The 27,295-nt window shown below is 39.6% G+C and overlaps 1 protein-coding gene and 1 long non-coding RNA gene across 36 annotated transcripts in view; one reads left to right on the forward strand and one right to left on the reverse strand.

The window, feature by feature from the left end:
* LOC116058333 lies at positions 1-25,946 on the reverse strand. The gene is made up of 3 exons (XR_004107015.2): positions 25,020-25,946; positions 18,979-18,985; positions 1-28 (listed from the first exon to the last, which is right to left on the reverse strand). It is a non-coding gene; the product is annotated as an uncharacterized LOC116058333 (long non-coding RNA).
* dlg2 (discs, large homolog 2 (Drosophila)) overlaps positions 1-27,295 on the forward strand; it is a 261,578-nt gene that overhangs the window by 49,046 nt on the left and 185,237 nt on the right. The window contains exon 1 of one of the 35 annotated variants that reach the window (XM_035991047.1): positions 2,294-2,386. The exons of 33 other annotated variants lie outside the window; for them this stretch is intronic. In XM_035991047.1, the coding sequence (XP_035846940.1) occupies positions 2,357-2,386 (30 nt within the window). In that variant the 5' untranslated portion in view covers positions 2,294-2,356. Of the gene's footprint in view, positions 1-2,293; positions 2,387-27,295 lie in introns of those variants that run through there. One more of the 35 variants, XM_035991050.1, reaches the window with a different exon arrangement.

Raw genomic sequence — 27,295 nt, forward strand, 5'->3', positions numbered from 1 at the left:
CACACACACACACACACACACACACACACTTCTGTCCACTGCACACTTGCTAACGTGTGGGCTGCAGCTGTCACTATTTGCATTTAAGCTGCTTGCTAGTAGCTTGCTGCTGATATTGATTGTGAACTTCTGGATGGCGGTCCTTCATATAAGTGATCAAACTGGTGATGTTGAAGGATTTGACACAGCATCCTTCTCGCATTGCTAGTATTGCATACCGCAATTTGCGTCTTCTTTTTTCACAGTACAAAAACATCCAGACCGTAGACATTGCTTCGTCTTTACTATAGCTGCGTTGCGTCACTGCGTCACAAACTCTGCATGGCCAAAACAAACACACACACACTAGAGCCGCCCTTACTGGCAGGTTAACGGAAATAATCATTGGTTGTTGACATCGGGCCAATTTTGCTCATCAGACCCATGCTGATGTATATGATTAAGGGCGTTTTCACACATGAAAGTCCGGACCAAGGTTCATATTTTTGTTACATTGTAACATTTGATTCGTTAAGTTTTGGTTTCACACTGCAGTTATGCAAGCGCACTAAAGATCTATACGTGACAAAACTACGTCCTGCCGTCATCACATACGTGAGCTGCGTCTCCAGATACTTTTAATTGATTGGTTTGTAGACGGGCTTCCCCGTCCTCTCGTCTCCTCTCTCTGTGTCGGAGTTTTTTCAGCTGACTGCTGCTCTCCTCTACTGCCGCGGCTCTTTTTGTTTTGTTGTGTTGTTGAGAAGCAAGACACGGAAACTTTCTTTCTGGAGAATTTATTCAGGGACAAATGGAAACCTACACTGTACATTTACTACCACGTAACAAATAAACTGCTGATGTATTCTCTGCTCTGATAGCCGACAGCTGTCTGCTCTGAGCTCATTCACCGTCACTCTCTCATGTAGTCTACACACTAAGCACCGAGCTATTCCTTAAAGGAGCTTCCCCGGTCTTGTAACACAAGGAGAGCCTGCCAGAGCTTCTTGTATTTGGTCCTAAAGTCCGAACCATCCAAAAAATGCTTTCACACTATAAACGAACCGGACCATGGTTCAGTTTGGTCCGGACCGAGACCACCTCTTTTTATCAGACCAAAATTTGGTCTTTTGATCCGGACCGTGGTCTGGGGGAGGTTTCACACCTGTAATTTTGGTTCGGATCAAAAGTCTGAAAGTCTGAACCAAATGATGTATGTGTGAAAACGCCCTAACATTGGCCGAGACCAATACGATTGCCGATATGTCGTGCATCCCTAGTAGCATGTTTGCGTAAGCACTAAAAGATGATATAAATGTATCCAACCAGTTCAGTGTTCAACCAACTGATGTATTATCTAGTCATATTTGGTGCATCAACATGATGATAATGCGGAAAGGTTGACCAGCTGTGATGGAAATCTTCATTTTTGGTAGAATTCTTTAGTGTTACTAGTTTGTTGTATGCTTATTGGAAAACCTTAAGCAGATTTGTTATTTATAGTTGTTATTTTTCGGCACAAAATATTAATATTAAAATGACACGAGTCACACCTCACACGCACGCACGCACGCACAAACACACACACACACACACACACACACACACACACACACACACACACACACACACACACACACACACACACACACACAGTAAAAAGAGTAAAAAGTCTGTCACAAAGTCAGTGAGGTGAAATTAAAGCCAGTGTGTTGTAATGAAGTTCCAGCAGTCTGCCACAGCAGCTAATAGCCAGCGAGACGGAGAGCGTGGGAATCTAATTCATTCCGCTGAGCTGACGCTCTTGTCCTTCACTCTCTTCCCTCACTCTCTCTCTCATCCGATAACGCTGCTTAGTCGCTCAGCCTGGAGAAAGGAGAGAGAGGAGGAGACGAGGTACTGAAAACAAGAGGCAGAGGATGAATGAGAGGGAGACAAGCTAAGGAACGATTTTGTTGAAGGAGGCCAGTCCTGCTGCTGAGCGTTTTCAGTGTGTGTGTTTGTGTGTGTGCATGTTGTGGCTGATGACGCATACTCTGCTCTGAGATGGCGTTAGGAATCCTGATTGCCTTCAGCGCTGTGGAGGAGGCATCCCAATCCTCACAAGGGGCCCACATGCAGTAACGTCTGTCCGCCGTGGCTTCTCTCCCTCCCCAGCGTGTGTGGGTTCTTTTCCTCATCTCCTCCCCCTCTTCTTCTTCTTCTTCTTCTTCTTCTTCTTCTTCTTCTTCAGCAACACCTACCTTTTTTATCTTTCCTTCTCGCTTACTCACACTGGTATCTTTTTCTCCATGTTCCTGCTTTTTTTCCTCCAGTGGTGATAGTAGTGGTGATGAATTTGGGCATAGGTTGAGAGCTCCTTTTTTGTCTGGCCAGCATGGATTGTCTTTGCATTGTCACCACTAAGGTAAGAGACACAGCGCAATTGAATGATTCACTGGCCCAGAGAGTGGATGAAAGGGAGACATGAACTGAGACAGAGAGTGAATGAGCACTGTGGGAGAATGAGGCATGCAGTGAGACAGGAGGAACGTCTACACGTTTGTTATTTCTGAATGTTTGAGCATGCACACGTTTTTGTCTTCCCTCACAGTCCTGCTTGTCTTCATCACCTTGTCTCTTTGAGCTTAAAAATGAAGAGTTGAATACATGTTTCTCAGCGTTGCTATAGGATGCTTTCTGTGTATATCTATTGTGAGTTATTATCTCTTGACAGAGTGAGTTCTCTGAGTGTGTATGTGTGTGAGAGAATGATTCACATTTCCCCTCTAACTACAGTTTGCGTCTGTCTGTTGAGATATGGCAGCAGAAGTTAGGTTGAACTTCTGTCAGCCAGCTTATGGTTCTGCTGCAGCACACAAGCACTTCTGATAATCCACTTGGCAGAGGTTGCAAGCAAGATGCTGCATTAATGAAAAACACAAATCCTTATGCAAGCTGCAGAACTGCATTATTATTTATATTAAATTATTTGTGAAAATGTCACAAAAAATGCACTTTTTGAACATCCCCTAGCTTGTACTGTATGCTCTTTACTTCAATGGCCATTGCATCACTGGAGAGGGGAATCCTCTCACAGCAAGGTTTTACTCAAGACAACAAGTATGATCTAGGACACTATCTTTCTCCTCCTAACTAAAATGAAAAAATGAACACAATTTCTTTTCATAAGAATATGATGTTTTAATATTTTCTCTCACATAATTATGGTTCCTTCTATGCAGATGATACTGACGTCTTACTGTTATGTATGGTAGTTAAATTGGCTACTATATATATATATATATATATATATATATATATATGTATGTATGTGTGTGTTATAACCTTTGTATTAGTTGTTTAGTATTATGTGTATCCACATGATATGAGTAACTGCTGTACACCAGAAAGCAAATAACATGAGGCTTTCATTGTTGTGTTGAAGTCCAAAAAGTACAGTGGTGTCGTTAGAAGTTTTCTGTACCGCGTCATCAGCAAGTCAGTCAAATCATTTCATTTGTCCAATACTTTGGTTTATGACCAAATACCTGCAAAACTAAAGACTTTTCTATCAGCCATAGATGTAGGCTACTCTGTGTGTCCTGATAATTAGCAAATGTTAGCATCACAAGTTCTCAATGCTTCGGTTAACATGTAGGGACCCTCATGCTACTGTTGAAGTTTGGTGATATTTTGAGCCTTTTTAGTGGTATGAATAGCGATTTGTTTTTACTTTCCCTGTGCCCCGAATACTAGCATTGTAAGCTAATCAGCGGTCCGCGCTAGTGTCTTTCAAGCTACAAACACATTTGATTAGCATGAAAACATGTCCCAGAGAACGACAGAGTGGGTACACATCTGTTAATAACCCCTAGGTTCGTTTTGCGCCGGAATTGTCCTTTAACATTGTCATTGTGATCCTGTTAGCCTGCTGAGCATTTAGCTCAAATTATAACCTCACAGAGCCACTACTGTGTTTGTAGACTCTCAGTCTTGTTCACCAACTGTAACACAAGAAATATCTTGGCTATATAAGCAATAGTCATAATTTCAAGTTTATAAAATATTTCTTATGATATAACCGAACAATGCTGTCTGCAGGTAGCAACAGTGAAAGCAGCTTGCCTACTATATACATCACACTGAAGTGAAACTTACAAAGCTCTCTTCGTCATTTGTGTGGAAAATCTTCATTGAGTGGTTTGCATCCTAAGTTTAGGCATAGCCTACATCCAGTAAGAGAGATGCACTGTCCTGGCTGGAAATAGTAAAGATGGACACACACTCTCTTCCTTACATGTTATAGAACACACATGTGGTGGGAGTTAGGATGATCACATCCTAAAAGCCATGGTGCAATATTCACGCTGGCTTTTACATAAAAGCTATTACCAAGTCAGCCTTAGTGTGCTGCCCTTCACTGAGAGTGCCTCATACAGAGTGATTGTCTTCTGTGAGAAGAAAGTGTGTACTTTAAAGGCAGTGTTGATGGAGGTCATGATTTTCTTTTTCAAAAATCAGATTTGTGGGTAATATCAAATGAACACCTGTACCAACAATTGGGTGCCATTTAACTGCATGTACTGCCCGCGCTGCAGTGACTCAAAGCTGGCTGAAAATTGGTTTCCCACACGCAATGCGGTCCATCAGTTATCCATAGGGTACACAGTCTGTACGAGTATATAGCCAGGAATTGGGAACAGAATGGCCGGCTATTAACTTATGAATATTTCTTTATTAGAAACTGATCGATCCAATCAGCCTGACTGAATTGATCAGTTACTTGTTCTTTTCGGTATGCCAAATAGGCTCGTTGCTGATGGGCAGGTGGATTTTAAGAGGATAGAAGTGTGTTGTTGTTGTTGTTGTTGTTGTTGTGTCGGTATGGCGGGTGCCGTAAAACGAGCACCATAAACTGTCACAAGGAGTGCCATGGTGGCACAGAGAAAAAGGAAGTAAAGTAATCCGTAAGACAAATGAAAAGCACAACCTCGTGCTGCCATGAATTTGTGTGAAAGGAAAGGCCTGTCCCACATATACGCTGGTTTAGTTCAGTGATTGAAGCAAATAAACATCTGGGCAATTAATTGCAGTTTAACGGTGTGTGTACCTGCATTCAGAAAGTATTCAGACAACTTTACTTTTTCAAATGTTGTTATATTGCATTATACAAAACAAAAAGGATTTTAGAAACGTTTGCAAAAAATATTACATTGACGTAAATATTCAGACCCTTTGCTACTGAGGACCGACTGCACTTACACTAGGCTTATTATGCAACGGCAAATGTTATTAACAAGGGTCTGCCATGGTGAAACTACAGTGTTTCGAAGATGGGTGCTAAAAGTGCATCTTAAATAGTCTGCTCGGTGTGTTCTTACTGTGTTGTTTCATGCAGGGGGTACTGGGTTTATTGCGGATATCAATGAGGTGTTCCGTGCACCAATAAGTGAAGTTGGAGTGCAACCAAGGGCTGAATTGCTAACAAATCACCTGTAGATAGCTTGAAACATTTCAAGAACCAAAAAAACAGTTAGCAGGCCCACTATACCTGTAAGGAGTGGAAGCAGAGCACTGCAAACACACGCTGCCACACTGGCATACATTGACAGCACAACTCATAGGAAAAAGGCTACCGCGCTCATTCTTAAAGTACCAGTACTAATAAAATGGGTTATAGTACCGTTTTTGAGGGCAGGGCATTGTGGTACCTTTCTTGTATTGGTTTTAGGGTTGCACAATATTGACAAAATGTGATATTGTGATATTGCGATATCGATATTAGTTTTGATATTTTTAAACATATGTAACATTACAAAAGTTATGGGAAAACGCATCAAAATAGCTTCACAACAATATAGTGCAGACTGAGACTTGTGTACGGCTCCGTAGTGCGGCTGGACCACAGGTAGGTCGTGGATAAAAAATATTCAATCTTTCCGACTCCAAACTCTGCCTCATATAAACACTGTTTATAAAGTTGCGGGATAGCTACAGGTGAGAAATAGATGGGATTACTTTTAGCCACTAAAGTTTCCTCTTCAATCTCTGTCTTCTCCCTGAGCAACAATCATTTTCTTACTTTTGTGTTCTTTCTTTTGCTCCACTCACTCTCTTCGCTCTCTCTTTAGGTCCTTTCTTTTCTTTCCCTTCTCTGATTCGTTCCATTTTTTTTGTCTCTATCCATTTTCTTTGTCTCTATCCATTTCTTCACTTACTGTCAATCTGTCGAAATATGCACATACGTCACGTGGTGGTACGCTCCATAGGGTTTGTCACGTAGTGGACCCGTGTGCTGACGTGCACTAACATGTGCAAGTGTCACGGTAACTGGCCAATGAAACATGATCATTATAACCTTTCAAGCGGCTCTAAATCAAACACAACAAAGCCAACGGACAGGATGCAGCGCTCCACAAAATAAACTAAATATTGCATACTTACACTTTCGATATACAAATATTGCGCATTGTGATAACGATATTGAGTCGATATATCATAGCACCCCTAATTGGTATGCATTGCAACACTACACTAATGACTGTCTCAGCCCCTCCCCCATTACACAGTATTTCAAATATTCAGATGAGAGTAAGTTCCTCTATTGAAAACTAGGCGAGTCTAATCACTGACTTGCTGAGAAAAAATAACTGTTGGAGGTTTTTTAATCTATCAGATAAATAAACAGATAAGTTTGGGGTAATGCTTGGTACAATCCTGTTTTAATATTATGTGGATCACAAATACAGGCCTGTAGTTTCATGTATTAAAAAATAATCACAATTTAAATCACAAGACAGACATGTTCCTCAAATCACGAAACCCTAAATTCAGTATGTCTGACAGACTAAAGGTTCCTATGTTTGTAGAAGCATGAGCGCACTGATTTATTTTGCAACCCCTGGCTATTTTACCAGGACACCTGGGCCACCTTTATTTTTCTGTCTTCCTACTTTTGTGGTCAGTCAGTAACATTGATTCACCAATTACCACTCAGGAAAGGCAGAATGAGTGAACTCAGGGTGGAACAACAAATCTTTGTTGTCCTTTATGTACTCATGGATGCATAAACAGCAGGCATGTACGGTATGCACACTATCTTTTGATCTTTATCCCTTCTACACTAACAACTTGACAATTAATAACCTCATAACGAAGGCCTAAATTGAATCCAGAAGCCACAAGGAAGATTTCAAGTTCCCTGAAGAGTACATGAGGCTCAGTTGTCTGCATAATTGCCAGTTTCTGAACTTTTTCTATTTTTTGTTGCACTCTTTGGAATTGGAAATAGTTTAAAACACTTTCCCTACAGTTTGCCATTTTACTGTTTAAAAATGTCACAGTTTAGGATTAATCCAAAAGACTTAAAGTCTTTTGGATTAATCCTAAACTGCATTTTAAAGTCACACGCTGATCTGAACCCTTTCACAGAGCTATCTGGTCAGCGGTGTGCACTGTTGAAGATTTTCCCTCTAGGCAAGTGGCATACATAGTGATTTGATTTTTAATGCAGATAATTTAGTTACTCAGTAGGGGTGCATGATATATCGACTCAATATCGTTATCGTGATATCACGATGCGGAATATTATATGTATAAAGTGTCGCAATAAGTATGCAATATTTTGTTTATTTTGTGGAGCGCTGCGTCGTATCCATTGGTGTGTGGCTTTGTTGTGTTTGATTTAGATTATTAGATTATTAGATTGATTTTTGAAACGGTGTGAAGCACTGCATCCTGTCCGTTGGCTTTGTTGTGTTTGATTTAGAGCCGCTTGAAAGGTTATAATGATCATGTTTCATTGGCCAGTTACCGTGACACTTGCACATGTTAGTGCACGTCAGCACACGGGTCCACTACATGACAAACCCTATGGAGCCAACCACCACGTGACGTGTGTGCATATTTTGACATAGTGACAGTGTAAGTGAAGAAATGGATAGAGACAAAACAAAACGGAACAAATCAGAGAAGGGAAAGAAAAGAAAGGACCTAAAGAGAGAGCGAAGGGAGTGAGTGGAGCAAAATAAAGAACACAAAAGTAAGACAATGATTGTTGCTCAGGGAGAAGATGAAACGACAGAGATTAAAGAGGAAAATTTGTGGGCAAAAGTTTTTGGCCACTAAAGTTTTGGCCAAATTTCTCACTGGTAGCTATCCCGCAACTTTAAATTAATATCGACATTGCAGTATTCATAATTGATATCGCAATATCACATTTTGTCAATATCGTGCAACCCTATTACTCAGTTAATAATTTCAAAGACATGTTTAATTTTTTGGCAACTTATTGACTAATGTATATTTGGCAATAAAATAGGGATGCATCCCGGAAACATTACATGAAGTGTATTGCGGATTATGAATGTATTGCAGGAAAGAAATACTGTCGAGACATTTTTTCAAGGCTGACACTTTACTTCATGTTAAAACACAGATTCTTCGTGGTTAAAATGTAAAAAAGCATAGAAAAAATATGAAATATAACGTTGAAAGTGTTAATAACTAACCTTTAAAACAGAAACAACACAACAATTGTACATGGAATTATAATGTCCTGCTTGTAATTCAGCGCAGCAACATACATTATTATGTATATGACAGTAAATACCAGGTGACCAATATCAGATCATACATTGTTCTTATTTTCTATCTCAGTAGTAATATACAGTATGGGTGGGGATAAGGCGCTTGTATTTTGATCCGACAAAGAATAAAAAGTCATGTGATGTTAAAAAAGAAATACCAAAGGGAGTTTTGGTGTGCCTGGGCTTTGCTTCAGCCTGCCAGTTGAAGACAGTGCAGTGACCTCATGCTTCAACTCTGGCTGCTGCATTCACAGGCTGTGTGGTTTGGAAAACAAACCATGAAGACAAAGGAAACACCAACTGTTTTTCCCCTACAGGTTATCTTGAATTACAATAGTTTCCTGAGATTTAATTTAAATATATGTAAAAATATAAAAATAATTGTTGAAATTATCAATACTCATTACTAATACTTTTGAAAATATATGATACTCTACTACTATAGTCAGAACGAATAAACGCCACTCTGAGCTAAAACAGTTTGGTGTAGCGTGTCGGACCTGAGCTCACAAGTAGCTTTCCGGCCATCCCAATGACCCAGCATGACACTCGTTGATGATCGGTAACTCAATGTCTGACTCAAGCACTGTTTCTTCATGTACCTCTGCTTCCCTCCCCTTGGCCTTCTCTCTACACCAGTTTATTCCATATTATTCCTTAGGAGCCTATCTCCAACAGTGCTGATTTGTGCTTAGGCATGATGCACATGTCAATGTAAAACTCTTTTCTCTGTTATTCTCCTCCTCCGTCTCCTTCTTCTCTATTATGTTTCCAGTACGGTGGGGAAAATATTTCCGGCTGACAGTCAAAATAAAAGCTTTGATTTCAAAATCTTTGCAAAAGCTTAAGTATTTATTTAACAATAAAAATGAAATGAAATTTTTTATAGTATAACAATTCAACTTGACAAGACTCTTCCTTTGGTCTCCAGCAATAAACCCACAAAGGGACAAACAAGCGAACACACAAACACACCGCTCTCCAACTATAGAAGTGGGATATATTTGAAGGTTTTCCTGTTCAGCAGTGGTCGAGAAACTATTTAGATCTTTTAATTATGTAACTATGTTACAAATAAAAAAATGTATTTAAAGTTGTAGTAGGGGAGGAAAGGGCCGAATATCCCCTCCGACTCGTGTGCGGTGCCTCACATTGTTAGCTGACACAACATGGCTAACAGTGCTAACATCTGAACCAACCTGAGCATCAGAATGTGCAGAGAAGAAAATACTAAATTTCCGCCCTTTATTGATTAAATAGTGGGGTTGGTGGTGGTGCTGCCTTCTCCCGAGTAGCTCTTAGCGAGGTAGCGGGCACTAGCCAGCTGAAGCCTGAGGTGTGAGTGGATGAGCAGGTCCGAGAAGTAAAGTGACGGTGGTGATCCTATCCCCGAAGCTCTTCGCGGGCCTAGAGATAAGAGGGCTAGAGATAAGAACCCAGCTGCTCTGAAGCTTTACGGGGGGTTTTACAGCCTGGCTATCATTTCCTGAATGTTCGTCCCAAAAAGTGACTCCATGGAGAAAGGGTGGATCATTACAGATGAGTCTGTGCCAGCATCAGCTCGGTCCTCTTGTGGGTGTGGGAGTTTAGTTTTTTGTTCATTTGTCTTTGGGATCAAAGTTTAACAGTCTGCTTTCGCTTTCTGTTGGTCCCCCATCGTGAGTCAGCAGTAATGAAAGAAACGTATCGTTTCTTTGCATCTTTCCTCGTCGGAAGTTCCCAATTTCTGAGTGACGAAAAAAAGTGTCTACTCTGCGCTCCGAAAGTCGCACCAGACACAGATTTTATTAAGTCAAGTCAACTTTATTGTCAATTCATCCAGAGGAATCGAAAATGCGTTTCTCTTTCCGACCCATGGTGTAATAAATATATTTATTTATATATATATATATATATATATATATATATATACAAACTATATACAATACAATGATACATTCTAAATAGTGCAAAAGTGAGACAAAACTAAAGAAATGGAAAGGGAAAACATTTGTTTTTATTTCAGGTGTCAAAGCTGAATTTTATTTTACAGGTTTGGTGCATGGTTTTAATTTTTTTCTTTGGGGACTAGCAGTCTTACTTCAGAAGGTGCAGACAGCCATACAGACCTGTGGTATAAACCTGCAGTGCTGAAAAGAGTATTTGTTCAACATGAAAAAATAAAAAAAATGTTTTAAAAATAAAACATGCTCAATGATACTGATCGTTTGTAACTTACCTCATTAGAGCCCAAAATAAACATAGTGGATAGTTCATACTTTGTAAAGGTTATCAACCTATTTGTTGTACATACTATTTAGTTTGTGTATTAATTGCAGAATACATGTAAAAAGCCATTAATTGGATGACTGATTTAAATGATGACTAGATAATGACCCTTTTATAAATTCTACAATATTGTGTAAATCATTATGATAGGGATTCAGTGGCTTCCAGCCTGATCCATAGTCCACGGTGGAGCTGTGGAGCTCAGGCAGGGTTTGCCTCCTGAGTTGTCCCTACAGGGAAAGCTCTCACCAGATTCACCATGTTGCTAGGTATCCTGTAGATTTAGCAGTGCCAAGTCAACACAAGTGTTAAGGATGTCAAATTCATCTCCATTCCAACTCATCCACCCCCAGATTCCCTCCTCTACCATCATTCTCCAGTCCTCATCTGAACCCCCTCTTTCCTTCTCTTCCTCCCCCAGATTAACTTCACACTCTCTGAGGAAGAAATAAAGAAATAAATAAGGAATGTAGGGGGCGGGGGATTCGTTTGGTTCTCCGTTCACTAATGCTGCTGAATCGATGGACAGTTACCACGGTAACAGGAAGGCTGGAACCAAAAATATATTCTATACAACATCTTTAATACCTCCCCCTACATTCAGTTTGCCGACTGGTGCATCTTCCCACCACTGTGAGCTCACCGCTTAAAGCAAGATGCATGTTGTTGCTGTCTTGTGTAAACCTTATAACTCCAAATGAGAAATTAAGGAAAACACAATAGTACATGTACAACTCTAAGTAATGTGAGCAGCATGGTGTAGGAGTACATTCATGTCTATTTATTACTGAGAGTACTTCCTCTTCTTTGAGATTCTGTAAACATCCAGAATTTGTGAAAGCATAGGATCATATGCAAAGATCAAAGTTAAGGTCTGTCCCATCAGATGCTTGTACAAAAAGCTCAAAAACATTTATCAGTTTATTCTTGTTGCTCTATTTGTTAAAGCTCTGGTGCACAGTCATTTTTTTTAAATACTCCCAAGTGTAATCAATCCACTTTGTTGCCTATAGCTACCCCAGGTGATCTCAGGTGTGAGCTAGCTGCATAGCTAATGTGGCTTGAAAACAAGCTGAGCCTGGTCCTGCAGCTGCTACATGACATATTTGACATCTAGATCTACAGTACTTACACTGCTTGTCAGGCTGTTCATAATGGCTAAATCACATGCTGTCATGAGTTTGAATTGAGCTGAACATGTTTCGTCAATAATTACTGCTTATATTAGATAATAATCCCATTAGTGAATGTGTCATGATTGCCATCCTGATCAGGACATTGTGCAGACGGTAGACGGGAGACGTGTCATAGGGGGGGCGGTATGTACTACTCACCAACCCCGCCTGAATACCAATCACTTTGATGTTTCACTTAGGGCCACCAGCTGGTCAAAATGATCACTTTTCCAGTTAAATCTACTTGATCGATTGCTGTCATTTTTGGTACAGACATTCATGGTTAGTGCCCAGACAATAAATCCTAATAACTTTGGTGACCATAAGCAGGTTGTAGCCTGGCTATAGACTGGTAGTCTTGCTCTCACACATCAGCAAGTGGCTGTGACTTAGTGGGCTGTCTGTCTCAACTTTTCCCAACTTGTTAAAGCTCAGATGGTTTTGTTTGTTCCCGACATTGTGATGTGCTTCCTTTAATTTTCTGCAAAGTGAACATACAGCGCCATCGAGCAGTCAGTCACCTGCTGAGCTGAATCAGAAAGATCCTGACACATCCTGTTCAATGACGGTTTAAACAGTTGCCTCACTGATTAAATGTGTGATGTAGTGTCACTGCTCATTTCCCCTAACGCTTATTAAGCCTAATGTTATATTTTAGAGAAATGTTCATTTCTTAGTGGAGGCACTCACCATTTCGGGTGAGATGGGGTTCCTCCAATGAACACGCTGTGGGAAACCCTGCTGATTACACAGTGTACACTGTCAGTATACACAGCCATTAACACTGGAAGCCTAAGAGTGTCTGTATCCTTTTGTATGTGCTGATGGGCCAATAATGCATCATCCCTCTTCATCTCTATAGCAGCAAGAACACACATACACAGCCCCCACACACCAAACACAGCCAGGTAGCTTATCTTGCAGCCTGAGCCCACACAAAACTGATACCCTTAGCATTGTAAATTGTGCTATTTTGCTATCTAATTTTAGAAAATAATTACTTTTACGCTGTCACCGCAGTAATACTCCGGTCATTTGCGCTGTGTGTTGTTCAGTTCAGTACACACAAAGTCTTGGAGGTTTTTGTGAGCATCACCCTCAAAAGTAGTTTTCATGAAAACACACCAATTAGATTCTATCTGATGCTGTTAGTATTTGTAAGCAGTGTATAACCTGCAGTGTAAAACCTAAAAGAATGAAACAAATGCTGAAACGCATTAACAATTTCAGCATTTTTATGCCTCTGCACTGGCAGTTGTCCATGCCATTTTTGTGAACGTGATATTTCAGGACCGCCTGTAGAGAATTTCTTCAAATTTGGCACACAAGTCCAATTGAACTTAAGGACGAACTGATTAGACTTTGGAGGTCAAGGTAACTGTGATGTCACGTCTGTACCATTGTCATCAACGCGATATCTCAGGAATCTCTTCCCATTTGGAACACGCGTCCAATTGGACTCAAGGATAAACAGATTTTGGTGGTCAAAAGTCAAGTTCACTGTGGCTCCATAACATTCTGCAAAACACTTTTCTGGCCATTATTTAACGCCAGAACTCAGGAACAGAAGGGGAGGAATTTGGTCGGATACTGAGTTGGTGACCCTAATCTTGAAACGTGGTGATTGTAGATATCTTTGATCTCTGCTGCTCTGCACCAAGACTCTGGAATGCCCTCCCCTACCACATTCGACAGGCAAAATTTTTTAAAGACCTACCTTTTTAAGAAAGCTTTTAATCTTTAAATCTTCATAGTACTACATCGCCATAGAAACCCTCCCGACACACTTTTTTTACTGCTTTTCTGACGTTTTTAGCACTTTTCAGATGTTGTCTATTTTGTTAAATGTATGAAGCTAAATGTATTTTAATGTATTTCCTTCTTTTATTCCCTCTTAAACATGTAAGATGTCCTTGTGTATCTAGAAAGGCGTCCGCCAAATAAAATGTATTATTATTATTATTATTATTATTATTATTATTATTATTAATATTAATATTATTATTATTATTATTATTATTATCTTCTTTGCTGCCTGGTTGAAGATGTTTGTGAAGCGTCCATTTTTTTGCCAAAATATACACTTTATTAAATTGCTTCAAAGTCTTCACTACACATATCATATAAGTCTGGAGAGACATGGATGTAAACTACACTTGACTGGTTGGCGGAGGCATACAACCTCAAGGCAGTAAGTACACATGTTTTTGTGTCTAAGTGACTGATGGGAACAACCATTTTTGAAATTGGTCCAGTATTAAGCGAGACCGCTGCCGAAACAAGCTGCAAAGTAACGTTATTGGGCAATTACACACCTTCAATTTCCGTCCACTAAAAGTGCTTGTTTTGCCACTGACAGGCTCAGATTATTATTCTAAGTGTCTGACAACATTATGGAAAGGGTCCCTACAGAGGTCAATATTTTTGTTAAAGACTAAAATCCTTTTTGTTTAACATTAAATATCTCCGAAATCGCTATCCCACTAGACCATTTAAATTTAAATAACCATTTAAATAAACAGTAATTTTATCATCCAATCCCTCCAGGATTTTGCGGCCTTTTTTTGAGATTGTTGCGGCCCAAAATGCCTGATTTTGCGGGAGCTTTTGTAAAAAATTTCGATAAAAGTTGCGATGTCTTTTGTATGTTTGTTGCAATGAAGTAGCAGGAGACGGTGAAAGTTGCAAAAAAGTTGCGATTTTTTTGTTTTTGTTTAGTTCTTTCAAAATAAAAAGGAAACTTGTTTTGGGGAGAATAAAATTACTCTGGGCTGAGATTTTCTAGGAACCTTACCAAAAAGGCTCAGGATGCTGCAAATGTTGGTATAATATGAAAATGGCTGGTGGATTTAAGACAAAAAATATGAATTTATTGAATGAATCAAATTTGAACATATCTGTCAGTGGCTTGTTGATCTTTACATTGTTAGTTATTTTCCTGTCCTGGCCTGGGCTGGCACACACATTCATACGGTTTGATAAAGTACTGACTTTAACTTATCATTGCACCTACAATAACAAGTGCAGCTTTCCTCAATTTAGGTCATCGTGTCGTCTCATCTCCTTTTTCTCCTGCATCCACCGTGTGTGTGTTTGTGTGTGTGTCTGTGTGTGTGTTTGTGTGTGTGTCTGTGTGTGTGTTTGTGTGTGTGCAAGCGTCAGTCACGGGGGGTACGGAGCAGTAGCCCCACCCGCTGCAGAGAGCCGACAGCCAGGATGGAAACGGCAGCAACTTCAGCGACTTTTAAATTATTAAAGTCTACAGTGATGTTAAGATGTATCAGACGGTCTGAAATGTTTTGCACGGTCTTTCGCTGTATGTTTTGTTGGTAAATGAGTCACACACACGTCTCGTCTTCACATCAGAAACAAGGAAATTATCAACCCGTTCTCACTCCCGATTGGTCATTGGCTCTCAGAGTGCACGTGGGACTGCTGTGATTGGTTGAAGTCGTGGGAAACTTCAGGTTATTGGTCAAATGTGTGGAAAAGTTGCGGTGATTGGTCAAAATTGCGAGTCGCACCAAATTCGCGGTGATTGGTTGAATTTGTGTGAATTGGCGCGATCGCAAAATCCTGGAGGGACTGATCATCGCAAAACACTACATTCAAAGTCGACTAAATAAAACCATTGAAAGCCGTCTTGGTTCATCTTTCCACTGACTGGTTCAACAATCACCACTCTGGTTTGGTTGATATAAACCCTTAATTCACCCATTTACATGAAAATATGCTGGCTCTATTCACGCTAAAAGGCTTGTTTATTTAATTGTCTGGTGATGGTGATTTCGGGGCTGTTTCATGTTAAACTAAAAGGATCTTACTCTTTAACAAAAAGGTCTGTCTCTGTAGAGATCCTTTCATAATGTTGACAGACACTTCTGAGCCTGTCAGTAGCAAAAACAGCACTTTTACTGAGGCTGCCTGGTTCATGATGGCAAGATGGCTAAAGGTTGAGATTGGAGCATGGGTGTCATGATGTCTTGTATAGTAAACAGGTGACAAGTCTGTAAATTAAGCTAAAGCTGCATTTTGTACAAAGTATTCAACTTGTGTTATAGTGGAATGTGGATAAATCAGAAAGCTATAGTATTATGTTTGCAAGTGCCTTAGCTTGCTAATACATAACTAACATTAGCTTACTAACAGCTAATTTGTCCTCACTGGTAGACATAGGTTGCTAAAATAATCATTTGACATTTTTATCTAGCTACTGGCATTTTGTGGAGAAGTGTTTTCCCTGCTGATGGGGGCGTGACTTAAATGCACTCTATGGTAGGATGGAGGTGGGCTTTAGTAGGATGGGATTGGCCGGTGTTCAGATGAGAGACAAACCAGTGGGCCAATCATATGATCTCTCTTCTCTCTATGGGCCGATCCAAACCCAATTTACAAAAAAAACAACAAAAAAAAAAAGAGGGGGTCTTTTGCAATTGTTCACTGCTCCAGTAAATAGGACAGACCTTAGATACGACCTGGTCCGTTCAGCTCATAGAACCCTTTGGCTCAGACAGTTACGAGCCAGAAAGCTAACATTATGCTAGCAAGATTTAAAGTCAATAACATTGTGTACGGTTGACAATCAGTAAATATAATGTGACAGTATTTTTTAACAACAATACAGGGTATATCTATTGAGCAATGTCATTGTCCCCAAATCAATACCAAGACTTTTACAAACAAATGATCCTTCATGTGTAACATTACTGTCGGCTGCAGCATGAACAGCGAACAGGATGAGAGATGATCGCTGTGAAACAAAGTCCGTTAGAGGGGCAGTGTAATGTACCTTGGCAGCTTGTGTGTTAGCGCCATCTTGTGGTGTTCAGAGGACGAGGCACTGAAGGACTACACTCAGCGTTGGAAATTAGATATTCAGATTATTATTATTTTCCATCTAATGTAGTGCATTCATTTACGACGGTAAACAGTCAGTTTCAACAGAACTACTTAGTAGGTGTCCTATAACACTTTTTAATGGACACCCTGCAGCCAATCAGAATAGTCACCTAGACTGGTATAATTCTAGTTATTTTGGCAAGTAAACTAAATGCTAATTAGAATCACGGTGCAAATGATTACATGATCACATTTTGTCTAACCAAATAACGACAATAAGTCCCCTCAGCATTTATATTTGTCTCTCCATCTCTCCTGTGTGTCTTTCAGTTCAACAGTCAACACACAACCTGCCATCTGGTCATGCACATCCTCACCAACCTATACAGATAATACAATTAATTCAATTCAATTCAATTCAATTTTATTTATAGTGTCAAATCATAACAGGAATTATCTCAGGACACTTTACAGATAGAGTAGGTCTAGACCACACGCTATAAATAATAATAATTAACAAACGTTTGTGTTTTGTCCAATGAGTCACATAAACAACATTCCTGATATTATTATAGCGTGTAGTGTCGGGAAACAACTTTTATAGTCTGACAGAAAGTGTAATTAGTTTCACTTTCATTTCTGATATTTTAACACATATGATGGGATAAATAGTGTGGGCCTACAGACTTTAGTGTGATTATTAGTCCATGTGAGTGGATGTTGGCGTGCAAATGAGTTTCTATGTCCCATTCATTGTCTCAGTGCGCTGTACGGTCATCATGCAAATGCGTCCATTCGGTTGAGGAGAGTTAATCGTCGCTGCTCCTGGCACATAAACGGGGTTGTTTTTGTGAAAAACAACACCAAAAACCCCTCTATTTGGTTTTCGAAATGTTTTTCTATCATTATGACAATATAGGAATGTGCAGAATAGGTATTTAGGAAAAGTCAGGGCAGTATGGAAACATAGCATACACAGTGACGAAATAATTCACAATTCAATGTTTGAATCACAACGTAATGGCGTGGGCTATGGCGATTCTAGTGTTAATCACACAGATGACTCATTAATAGTAGTTCATAATTAGTGTGTGTTTGATCAGTATGTTGTTGCCCATAATACTTGTGTGACAATATGAAGACAAGACGTCTCCGTAGTTATCTCTTTCTTCTCTAACATTGTAGTGTTTTTACTAGTTCTCAGAAGAAACACTATCTTTGTGAAACCTGCATTGGTAAAATTGGCGAGGTACTACTTCAGAGCACCATGGTAGTGACAGTATGGTATATTGCTTGTTATGTAATGCTATGTGTGTGTGTATGTGAGAGACAAAGAGAGAGAGAGTCAGTCAGTGTGTATACGGTGAGAAAAGAAAATCATCCAAGATGGTGTGCAACATGCTGGAAATAAAAACACTCCACATACAGATACACACATACGCACTACTTATACAGTATGCCAAACATTCACATCACATTTTCACATTTTTGTAGGGGCACACTACACATTCATCCTATTTTTCTCTGATCTTCCTTTAATTTCCAGAGATTCTTACACATGTTGATCACATTCAGCCAGCAGACCTTTTTACGTTTGCTTTTTGCTTTTTTTGTGTAAGACACGCATTTTCACTCCCCCCTCTTGACAGTTCAGTCCCGCCTGCTTGCGTGTGAGCCACGATGGAGCTTTGGTCTTTTCATTGGGATTTTATTTTATTGGTGTTTCAAATTTCCCCACAGAAAAAGTGATCTTGCCAGCTGGGGTGGTACAATCCGAGTATTTCTCTCACTCAGGGATGCTACCGCCTCAGTCTGCTCTGATCCTGCTGCTTCTTTCTTTGCTTTTTGTTTCTATTCCTTGAAGAAGATTTAGCAGTTCCTCCCTGGCACCCTTCATGTTACTACAACACTGCCATGTTTTTTGCATGCTACTGTGCTCTGAGATCAGACATGCAGGTAAGGGACTTCCAGGAGTGTGTGTGTATGTGTATATGAAGGGCGATGTGGTGTGAGGAGGATGTGCATGTGATTCCATGGAAGCCCAGTGAGCGAGTGAAGGCAAACTTGTGGGTCTGTAGCACAGGTGTTCAGATGGTCTTTTATCTATTTATTTGTTCTGTGTTAAATTTTTTCTTCTGCATGTTTACCAGCTCTCTTGTTATACCATCAGAACCAGCATCAGCTTCATTGGCCGAGTGTGCTTGGCATACAAGGAATTTGACTCTGCTTCCCAGCAGCTTCTAGTACTTGGATATATCACTCAAAACAGAAAAAAAGAACAAGTCTTCTAAAACTGACAGGCTGTGTGAGTACAATTGCCTAACAGCAAAGCTTGTTCATTTTCATCTCCCCAAAATGCTTATTAACAATGTTGATGTGATGATGCTGTTTGATCATTTGTATTCAAGTTACAACAGCTGTGCTTTAAACCCATCTGCTGTCATCACCTCCACCTTTAACCTTGGCTGATATAGGAGTTAATGCAACCTGCTGAGTAGGCTCAGTGTAAGCTTTGATTACTCACTACTGCAAAAGCTCAATGGAATTAGCTGCCAGCCTCACAACAAACAGTGCATTATATTATTCTATGGAAGGGGTGCACAGTTTCTGTCATAAAATAAAGACTCCTGCATTTGAATGTGTGAGTGTAACGTGAATGTAGACAGAAATGCTTGCCACAAGGGTGTGTACTGGTACACAGCATGTGATATGTATTTGCATTTGTGGTGTGTTTGATATCAGCACTGGCATGACTAATTTGCTGCTTATTCAGCCCTCAAGACACCATCACAATGAATCTGATTTTTATCCTGTGCACTGATTAACCAGCAATTCATTAATAAAAGTGTAATAAATAGACTTGATCTTATAAATTGTACAGATGATATTTCCTTATTTGAGATTCTGAATCAAAGCATGTGCACATACTAAGCCTCTCAGAATCACTACTGAAATCTCTCCTGAAATTGACGCTAAAGGTTAACCTAGGATTAAATTACTCCTACATCAGAGTCAGACTTGAAGCTTCCTACACTGACTTTCAGCAGGAGAAGGACGACTTCTTGTAGAAAAGTGTGACGTTGAGGTTTTTAGACACCCAGCGTTGCAAAGTAGAAATTATAAGACATGTTGTACTTTTCCTGACAGCAGTGGTTTGGAGTCAAAATGCCCCAAATAGCACTGTTTACCTAACTGTACTCATTGAAGAAAAATATATACTAAAATGATATCATAGAAATCTCAAATCTCATAATAATTACCAATTCACCATCTGCATAGTAGGTTGTAAGTAAACGGCAAGCACTTGCATGGCTTGGAAAATAAATTCATTAATAAATGAAAATAGTGGGTCATTTGACTCAGTTAAAGTTATCAATGTCAGTTTTTTTTACCTACAATATAGCCACATAATGCACGCAAAGCACTGATGTTACACTATGTTACACCCATAGACTGTAAAAAAAAGTGGACGTAGCGTCCGTGACATCAACCATTGTTTGTGGGCTGCTGTTTTGAAGCCTTGAGTTTGGCGATACGGGAGTCGCCATCTTGGTTCTTTGAAACCGGATGTGGCAATTTTTGACGAGAGGGTGGAGCGGCCAAGCCACTTTTGTTTATGGTTAAAATTGTGCTACGCTGAGCTAAACATAAAGAGGAAAAGTAGCAGATTTTAACCCTTCTGACGAGAGTCATATAGTGGAGATTTACCGGCGCGTAAACACAGACCTTCGGGTATACTGCCGCTGTTCATCTGCATGTACGGCAGTACTGAAAATCGGCAAACTTTTCAGCTTTCCACCTACCAGTGAACGCTAGGGGTAGCTAGCTAGCGTGGTACGTGGTATAATGCTGAACACGATATTTTTAAGCGACCAAATGTTCCAATTCACTATGTGAAGTGAAAACACACAGTGAGAGGGTCAAAGTTTGAGATGAAAACATAGAAAACACCCAAATACAAGTTCAGGTCTATTTTAATGTCCACAGTGCCATGGTTAGCATTGCTAAGCCATGTTCACACACCTAAAGCATCCTCTGCTTTATTGCCTATTTTAAAATAAATGGGACCATAATTTACAAAATGAACATCATGCTGTATTGAAGAAGACTTGAAACTAACGATTGAAACCATAACATTTTAATGAAAATGTTTACAGAGGTAATAAATCAATTAAGAAGTAGGGTCATTTTTTTGCAACCAGTGGGGTCGCCCCCTGCTGGAAATTAGATAGAATGCAGGTTTAATGAGCTTCCGCATTAGCTTAATTTTTTTTGACCCAGAAGCTACATCAACAACATGAAATCTTCTTTTCCACTGTTTTTCTATTCAGCCTCCCCCCATGCTAACCTATTTGCCATTACAGGTGGGCAAAATAAACTTAACACAAAAAGTAAGGAAATTTGTGTTTGGTAGATTATTTCTCTGTGATAACAATGCTTTTTGGCATTAAATCTTATACTGTTGGAAAGCCTGTTTAGTTCCCTTTCAAATGGTGCCCCATTTGTAAGCAACATGCATTTGTGGGATGAGCAGCAGCGCTGAGTATGTGGGTTGCGCCCATGAAAAATTTGCCAAATCTTCTCTGCCAATGCCAAACAGCTTATTCTGCCATTGACTTATTTGGTGTTTGGTGGATTGGATGATTGAAGTTTGAAGAAACTTTATTTAATTAATTCATTTCACAAACAGGAGCCTCAGTAGTGTGTGGAAGAACCATACACAGCCACAACAGCCTGGCACCTCCTCTTCATGCTGGTTACCAGCCTGGTCACACACTGCTGTGGGATGGCATCCCATTCTTCAATCAGCATTTGTCCCAAGTCAGCCAACGTGGTTGTGTTGGTCACTCTGGCACCAACAGCACGCCCAAACTGATCCCACAAGTGTTCAATGGGGTTGAGGTCAGGACTGCTGGCAGGCCACTCCACTCCCACATTCTGGAGGTAGTCTCTGATAAACCCCGCCCTGTGGGGGATAGAGTTCAGTCCCAGACTGTGGAGATATGGGATTGCCACTGGTTGCAGAATGTCATCTCTATATCTCTCTGCATTGAGATTGCCTCCAATGATGACAAGCCTCGTTTTTCCAGTGAGGGAGATGTGAGGGCCCCACACCATCACACTGCCTCCACCAAAAGGTGTTACTCTATCGGTGCAGCAATCAGCATAGCGTTCTCCACGTCTTCTCCACACTTTGACCCTACAATCCAACTGCCGTAGGAAGAATCATCCAATCCACCAAACACCAAATAAGTCAATGGCAGAATAAGCTGTTTGGCATTGGCAGAGAAGATTTGGCAAATTTTTCATGGGCGCAACCCACATACTCAGCGCTGCTGCTCATCCCACAAATGCATGTTCCTTACAAATGAGGCACCATTTGAAAGGGAACTAAACAGGCTTTCCAACGGTATAAGATTTATTGCCAAAAAGCATAGTTACCACAGACAAATAATCTACCAAACACAAATTTCCTTACTTTTTGTGCTAAGTTTAATTTCTGTAATGTCACCCAGTGTTAGGAAATCCACCATTTGGCCTGGAAAAAATTATCATCAGCACTGTGTTTGCAGATACTGTATCCTTTATCACAATTAAGCATGTGACATCCAGAGGAATGTGACTGTGTCTCCTAAATATTAGCAGAGATAGGAATAATAAAAAAAAAGAAAAAAGGAGGTTATCCTACACATAGGACCAAAACGGCATCACACTGATAAGAAGGAAGAAGATCCTGGCTAAATGCAGCAGCCTATCTTCATGATTTAAATGAGGTGGAAGTTATGACAGCTACAATAGCTCAACCTGTAGAGAGGCAGTAGTAGTAGACAGTTACATGTGGTTTAAATGGAACCACAGGTGATTGTGGATTAGATGGAGTAGCTTAATCTGGTTTGGTTGGCAGTATGTTAGGGTGTGCACACAATTGTTATGTTCTTGGCAGCCCAACAAGACCTCACAAATAAAAGTATCAGTGTAGACCTTGAACCTGATTTGGTTTAGTCTCCCATTGCCAGACCTTCCTCCACAGCGCTGTAGAGGAGGGTCTGGCTAGTCCACATACACTAAAAAGTTGTTTTAGTTGTGCAACAGAAAACTCAGATTGGACAGATAGTCTAGCTAGCTGTCTGGATTTACCCTGCAGAGATCTGAGGAATGTGACTCAGAATAGTCCTCAGTGATAGTCCTCAGAAATCAACGGGAGTTTAAAATTCCAACACAAAGAAAGAGGAAGGTAATGGATATCTGGCTGAATGAGGGACATCGGGGGGAATATCTGGTGGCACCTGAACAATCCCACAAGTGAAACATCGATATAGACTAAATCTGGTTTAATGCTGCAATGGTGGGTGATGAATCAGCACATTTAATAAGTTATCAATTCATTTGTTGTCTGCCTCCCTCCACAGCATAGCGGCTAGACTCAGCAATGTTTCCATTCCTACTGTTCCTCTATGAGAGTTCTCTGTGATCAATAGTTGATTGATCCATTGGCACGGTTTTCAGTGATTTCTGCTGATAGTCACATAAGTAATGCTGGTCAGGATACAGATGTTATTCATTTTTGTACTGTATTCCCCCCTCTTTTCACTGTGGTATCTGACCAGCAGGGGAAAGCCCTGTCAGTCACTTGACATAATGTATAAGTAAACAGGAAATTAAAGAGCTTTATTTAGACACACTGAGCAAACACTGTAGCATTTGTACAACAACTTATATTTGTATTAATTGTGCTTTATACTGAAATTAGACAGTGATTATTGGTTAACTAAATGCAACTTGACCCTAGCAAAATCTGACCATACAATGTTTCTAGGTAAACGTAATCTATGAATGCATTTTTGGTTGATGCTAATATAGATTCAGGCTACTGCCTGTACAAGTGGAATTGAGCATGTGCTACATGAGATTTCTTGCAGTGGCATTCCCCGTTATTTTCCCAGATAAGCTTGTGAAGCCTGCCTGTTACAGTGATGATAGTAGAACGTTTATTTAGTACTCATCAAACAGTACTACTTAGACTAGCGTTGAAACCTATCAAAATAGCAAAATAGATAGTGGAGATAGCGTAAGGGGAGGGACTCGGGCACGGATGTCATTGCTGGCTTTATCCCAGGACTACATCCGTTGAGCCGGATTACTTATTACTTGACAGAGTTTCAAACTCCAAAGAGTATAATTTTTACTTTTTAGAGAGATTTAGTGTTGAGGGATTGCTGCACAGTTGGAAGGATCAGTGGTGTATGTATTTCAACTCTTTTACGGCCAGGCTGCAGGGCTCAGCGTCAACACAGTGATGCAAATACCCTAGTCAAGTAATGCATGTAAGTAGCGGTTCCTTAGTATAATACTATATAATAATAAACAGGCAAGGGTACTTCTATTTAGCATCATTAGTCTTTTTTAATTTCATTTTATGGATTTAGAAATGATACTGAGGCACAAGGCACTCACATGCACTAACATACAACAATGTCCGGTCCGGCTATCAAAACTAAGGACAGAGACGCTTGCATTACAGGATACCACAGTACACTTTAGTTCAGTCACTTTATTATCCCAGATGAGAAACTTGATCTGTAGTCAGTGCAAGATAAAAAAACACAAGTACAAATAAATGAAAAGGACATTAAACAATACACAAACATAAAATACCAAACAATTTCCTCTACGTATAATATACAGAACAAAGTTTTACACAATACTACAGTAGCAATTTCTAAAGAATTCTAAATTACATGTGCAAATTAAGCCAAGTTATTGCACAGGGAACAAAGGAGTTTTTACTCCTGTTGCTCTTGAACGGGGTTCTCTGAATCTACTGCCTGAGGGGACACATGGGGACAGTTGCTACATTAATCACTATTAGAGCCTGGCGATATGGAGAAAATTAGATATCACGATATTCTTGACCAAATACCTCAATGTTGATATTGCAACGATATTCTAGCGTTGACTATTGCTGCTTCAATAAAATTTCTTCACACTTAGATTTTAAATAACATACCTGCAAACTAGTCGCTTTTCGGCGAAAATCAAATTTTTACTGTATTCCACCAGATTCAACCATTTCCCCTTTGTAGGCCGATGCATAAAATTATTGTATTATATTATGGAGCCGTGTGTGTGTGTGTGTGTGTGTGTGTGTGTGTGTGTGTGTGTGTGTGTGTGTGTGTGTGTTGGTAACATAATATAACTGGCAAAAATAAGATGCCCTTTTTTCACCCCTAAAATGATCAGCGCTTGCTTACAGATTTACACAACTCTCTCTCACACACAGACACGCACACACACACACGCGCACACATACACACACACACACACACACACACGCACACACACACACACACACACACACACACACACACACACACACACACACACACACGGCTCCATAATATAATACAATAATTTCATGCATCGGCCTACAAAGGGAAAATGGTTGAATCTGGTGGAATACAGTAAAAATGTCAAATATTACCAAAATGACAAAAATGAAATGCTGACATTATAGAATGCATGGTTTTATACTGTAAAGGCAGTGAGATAAAAGCATGTGGTTTTAATGGAAGTCAATGAGGCATTTTTGTCCACGAAGGTGTCCAGAGGGAGTATCTGGCACTACATAAAAAATACTAATGCAATCAAATCAGTTTTGTTGATAATCTTTGACATATCCAAGACTCTAATCACCACCAAAGCCCCATTCCCTTACGATTTATTTTATGGAAAATAATTTATGTTCTGTTGGGTTTTTCATAAATAATAATTACTTCAAAGAATTAAAACTGCCATTTAAAGGGTTAAAATCCTGAAAATTATTGAATGTTTGGTAGTTTTGAGCAAAAAAAAAAATTATTGATATATGATGATTTAATAACAGTTTTTTGGACATAAAGACAAAGGTGTCCAGAGGGTACAAAATGAATCAATCAAGTATAAAAAACATGTAAGAGTAAAAAAACACTGGATTTAAAAATGTTGACCAAAAAGAAAGTTTCTGACAAAATGTCATGCCATAAGCAGTAACACAGCAAAAATTATCACAAAATGAAAAAAAAAAATGAGAAAAATGTACAAAAATGCCCGAAGAGGGCATGAGGGTTAAAATCTTACTCCACCATTTCTGTCAACATTACAGAGTTGAATTAAAAAAATGTGTTTGAAACTTTTGTATTCATGAAAATAAATCAGGAACCACAGTAAAACACACAGAGACTCAGCTGTGCCGCTGACTCAGTGCTATGTCAAAAATAGCTGCTACGTGTGAATTTCACTGACGTAGACAGGAAAATTATTTCTTTCAACAGATGTCTTAGTTACAACACAATTGAGCTAGCAAAGCAGTTTTGTGTTTCTTTGTGTGGTATTTATTCAATCCTATGATCTCTAAAAAGCTAACGTTAGCTTAATTGACTGGCTGACTAATGTTAAACAGGGAAAGGAATTTGTCTCTGTTGCTTGAAGTTCACAGACGTATACTAGCTAAATCTATCCATTAAAAAGTAAATTATTTTCAGCAGATATCTTAGTTAGAACACAATTGAGCTAGCAAAGCAGTTTGGTGTTTATATTTGCGGTAATTTTTCAGTTTGGGAACTCCCACGATCTCTACAAAGCTAATGTTAGCTTAAGTTGACTAAATAGGGAGGGACTAGAAATCCTCTGTTGCTTTTTTATTTTGAGAGTGAATTGCTCCACAAAATGAATACAGTTAGATTAAAACTTTTATTTTGTTTGTAACCGTTGTTGTATAATCGCAATATTACATTTGAGGGTTAGTTTTTAACGTCATATTATTGGCACTTAAGTAACGTGGCTAGGACCGAGACACCAACCAGTGTTAATTTCGTTGACGAAGACTATGACGAAAAATAAATAAACAAATAAAAATGAGACAAAAATGTTAGGGAGGGACGAATGGAGAAGAGATCCAATCAGAACCACTCTTTTTTGTGGGACACGTTGGGAAGAAATCCAATCAGAGCGAATCTTTGAGGGTAGGTTGATTTATGCGGAAGCAGCAGAGCCATTTTAAAAAGCCGCGGCAAATGCAGGCGCAACAGCTAAACAAATGCAGCAGCAGTTACAGGAGGACAAGTTTGCAGAACTTTGCACAGTTTCAAGGACGTTTTCACAACAGTAAGGTTGTTTACATTATACTTAGTTGTGTTTAGTTGCACAGTCTTAGTTACACAGCTTTGGCTGATTTCAGTTGACTTGGCTCATTAGCAACACGCTAACGTTTTGCAGTGCACCCGGTCCGAGGGCAATGACATGTCTCATGAACAACAGAAATGTCAGAGCTAGGTCTAGGACGAACCGGTAAATCTGTGTCTGTATTGCATATTCAAACCTTAATACCATTCCATAACAGACTGATGGATACTTCCAATGACCGGAAATTCTGGAGAAACATTTAGTCAACTAAGTCAGCTGTAGATTTAGTCGACTAAAATCTGC

Source organism: Sander lucioperca, chromosome 13 (genome assembly GCF_008315115.2).
Source record: "Sander lucioperca isolate FBNREF2018 chromosome 13, SLUC_FBN_1.2, whole genome shotgun sequence".
NCBI classification, from domain to species: Eukaryota; Metazoa; Chordata; class Actinopteri; order Perciformes; family Percidae; genus Sander; species Sander lucioperca.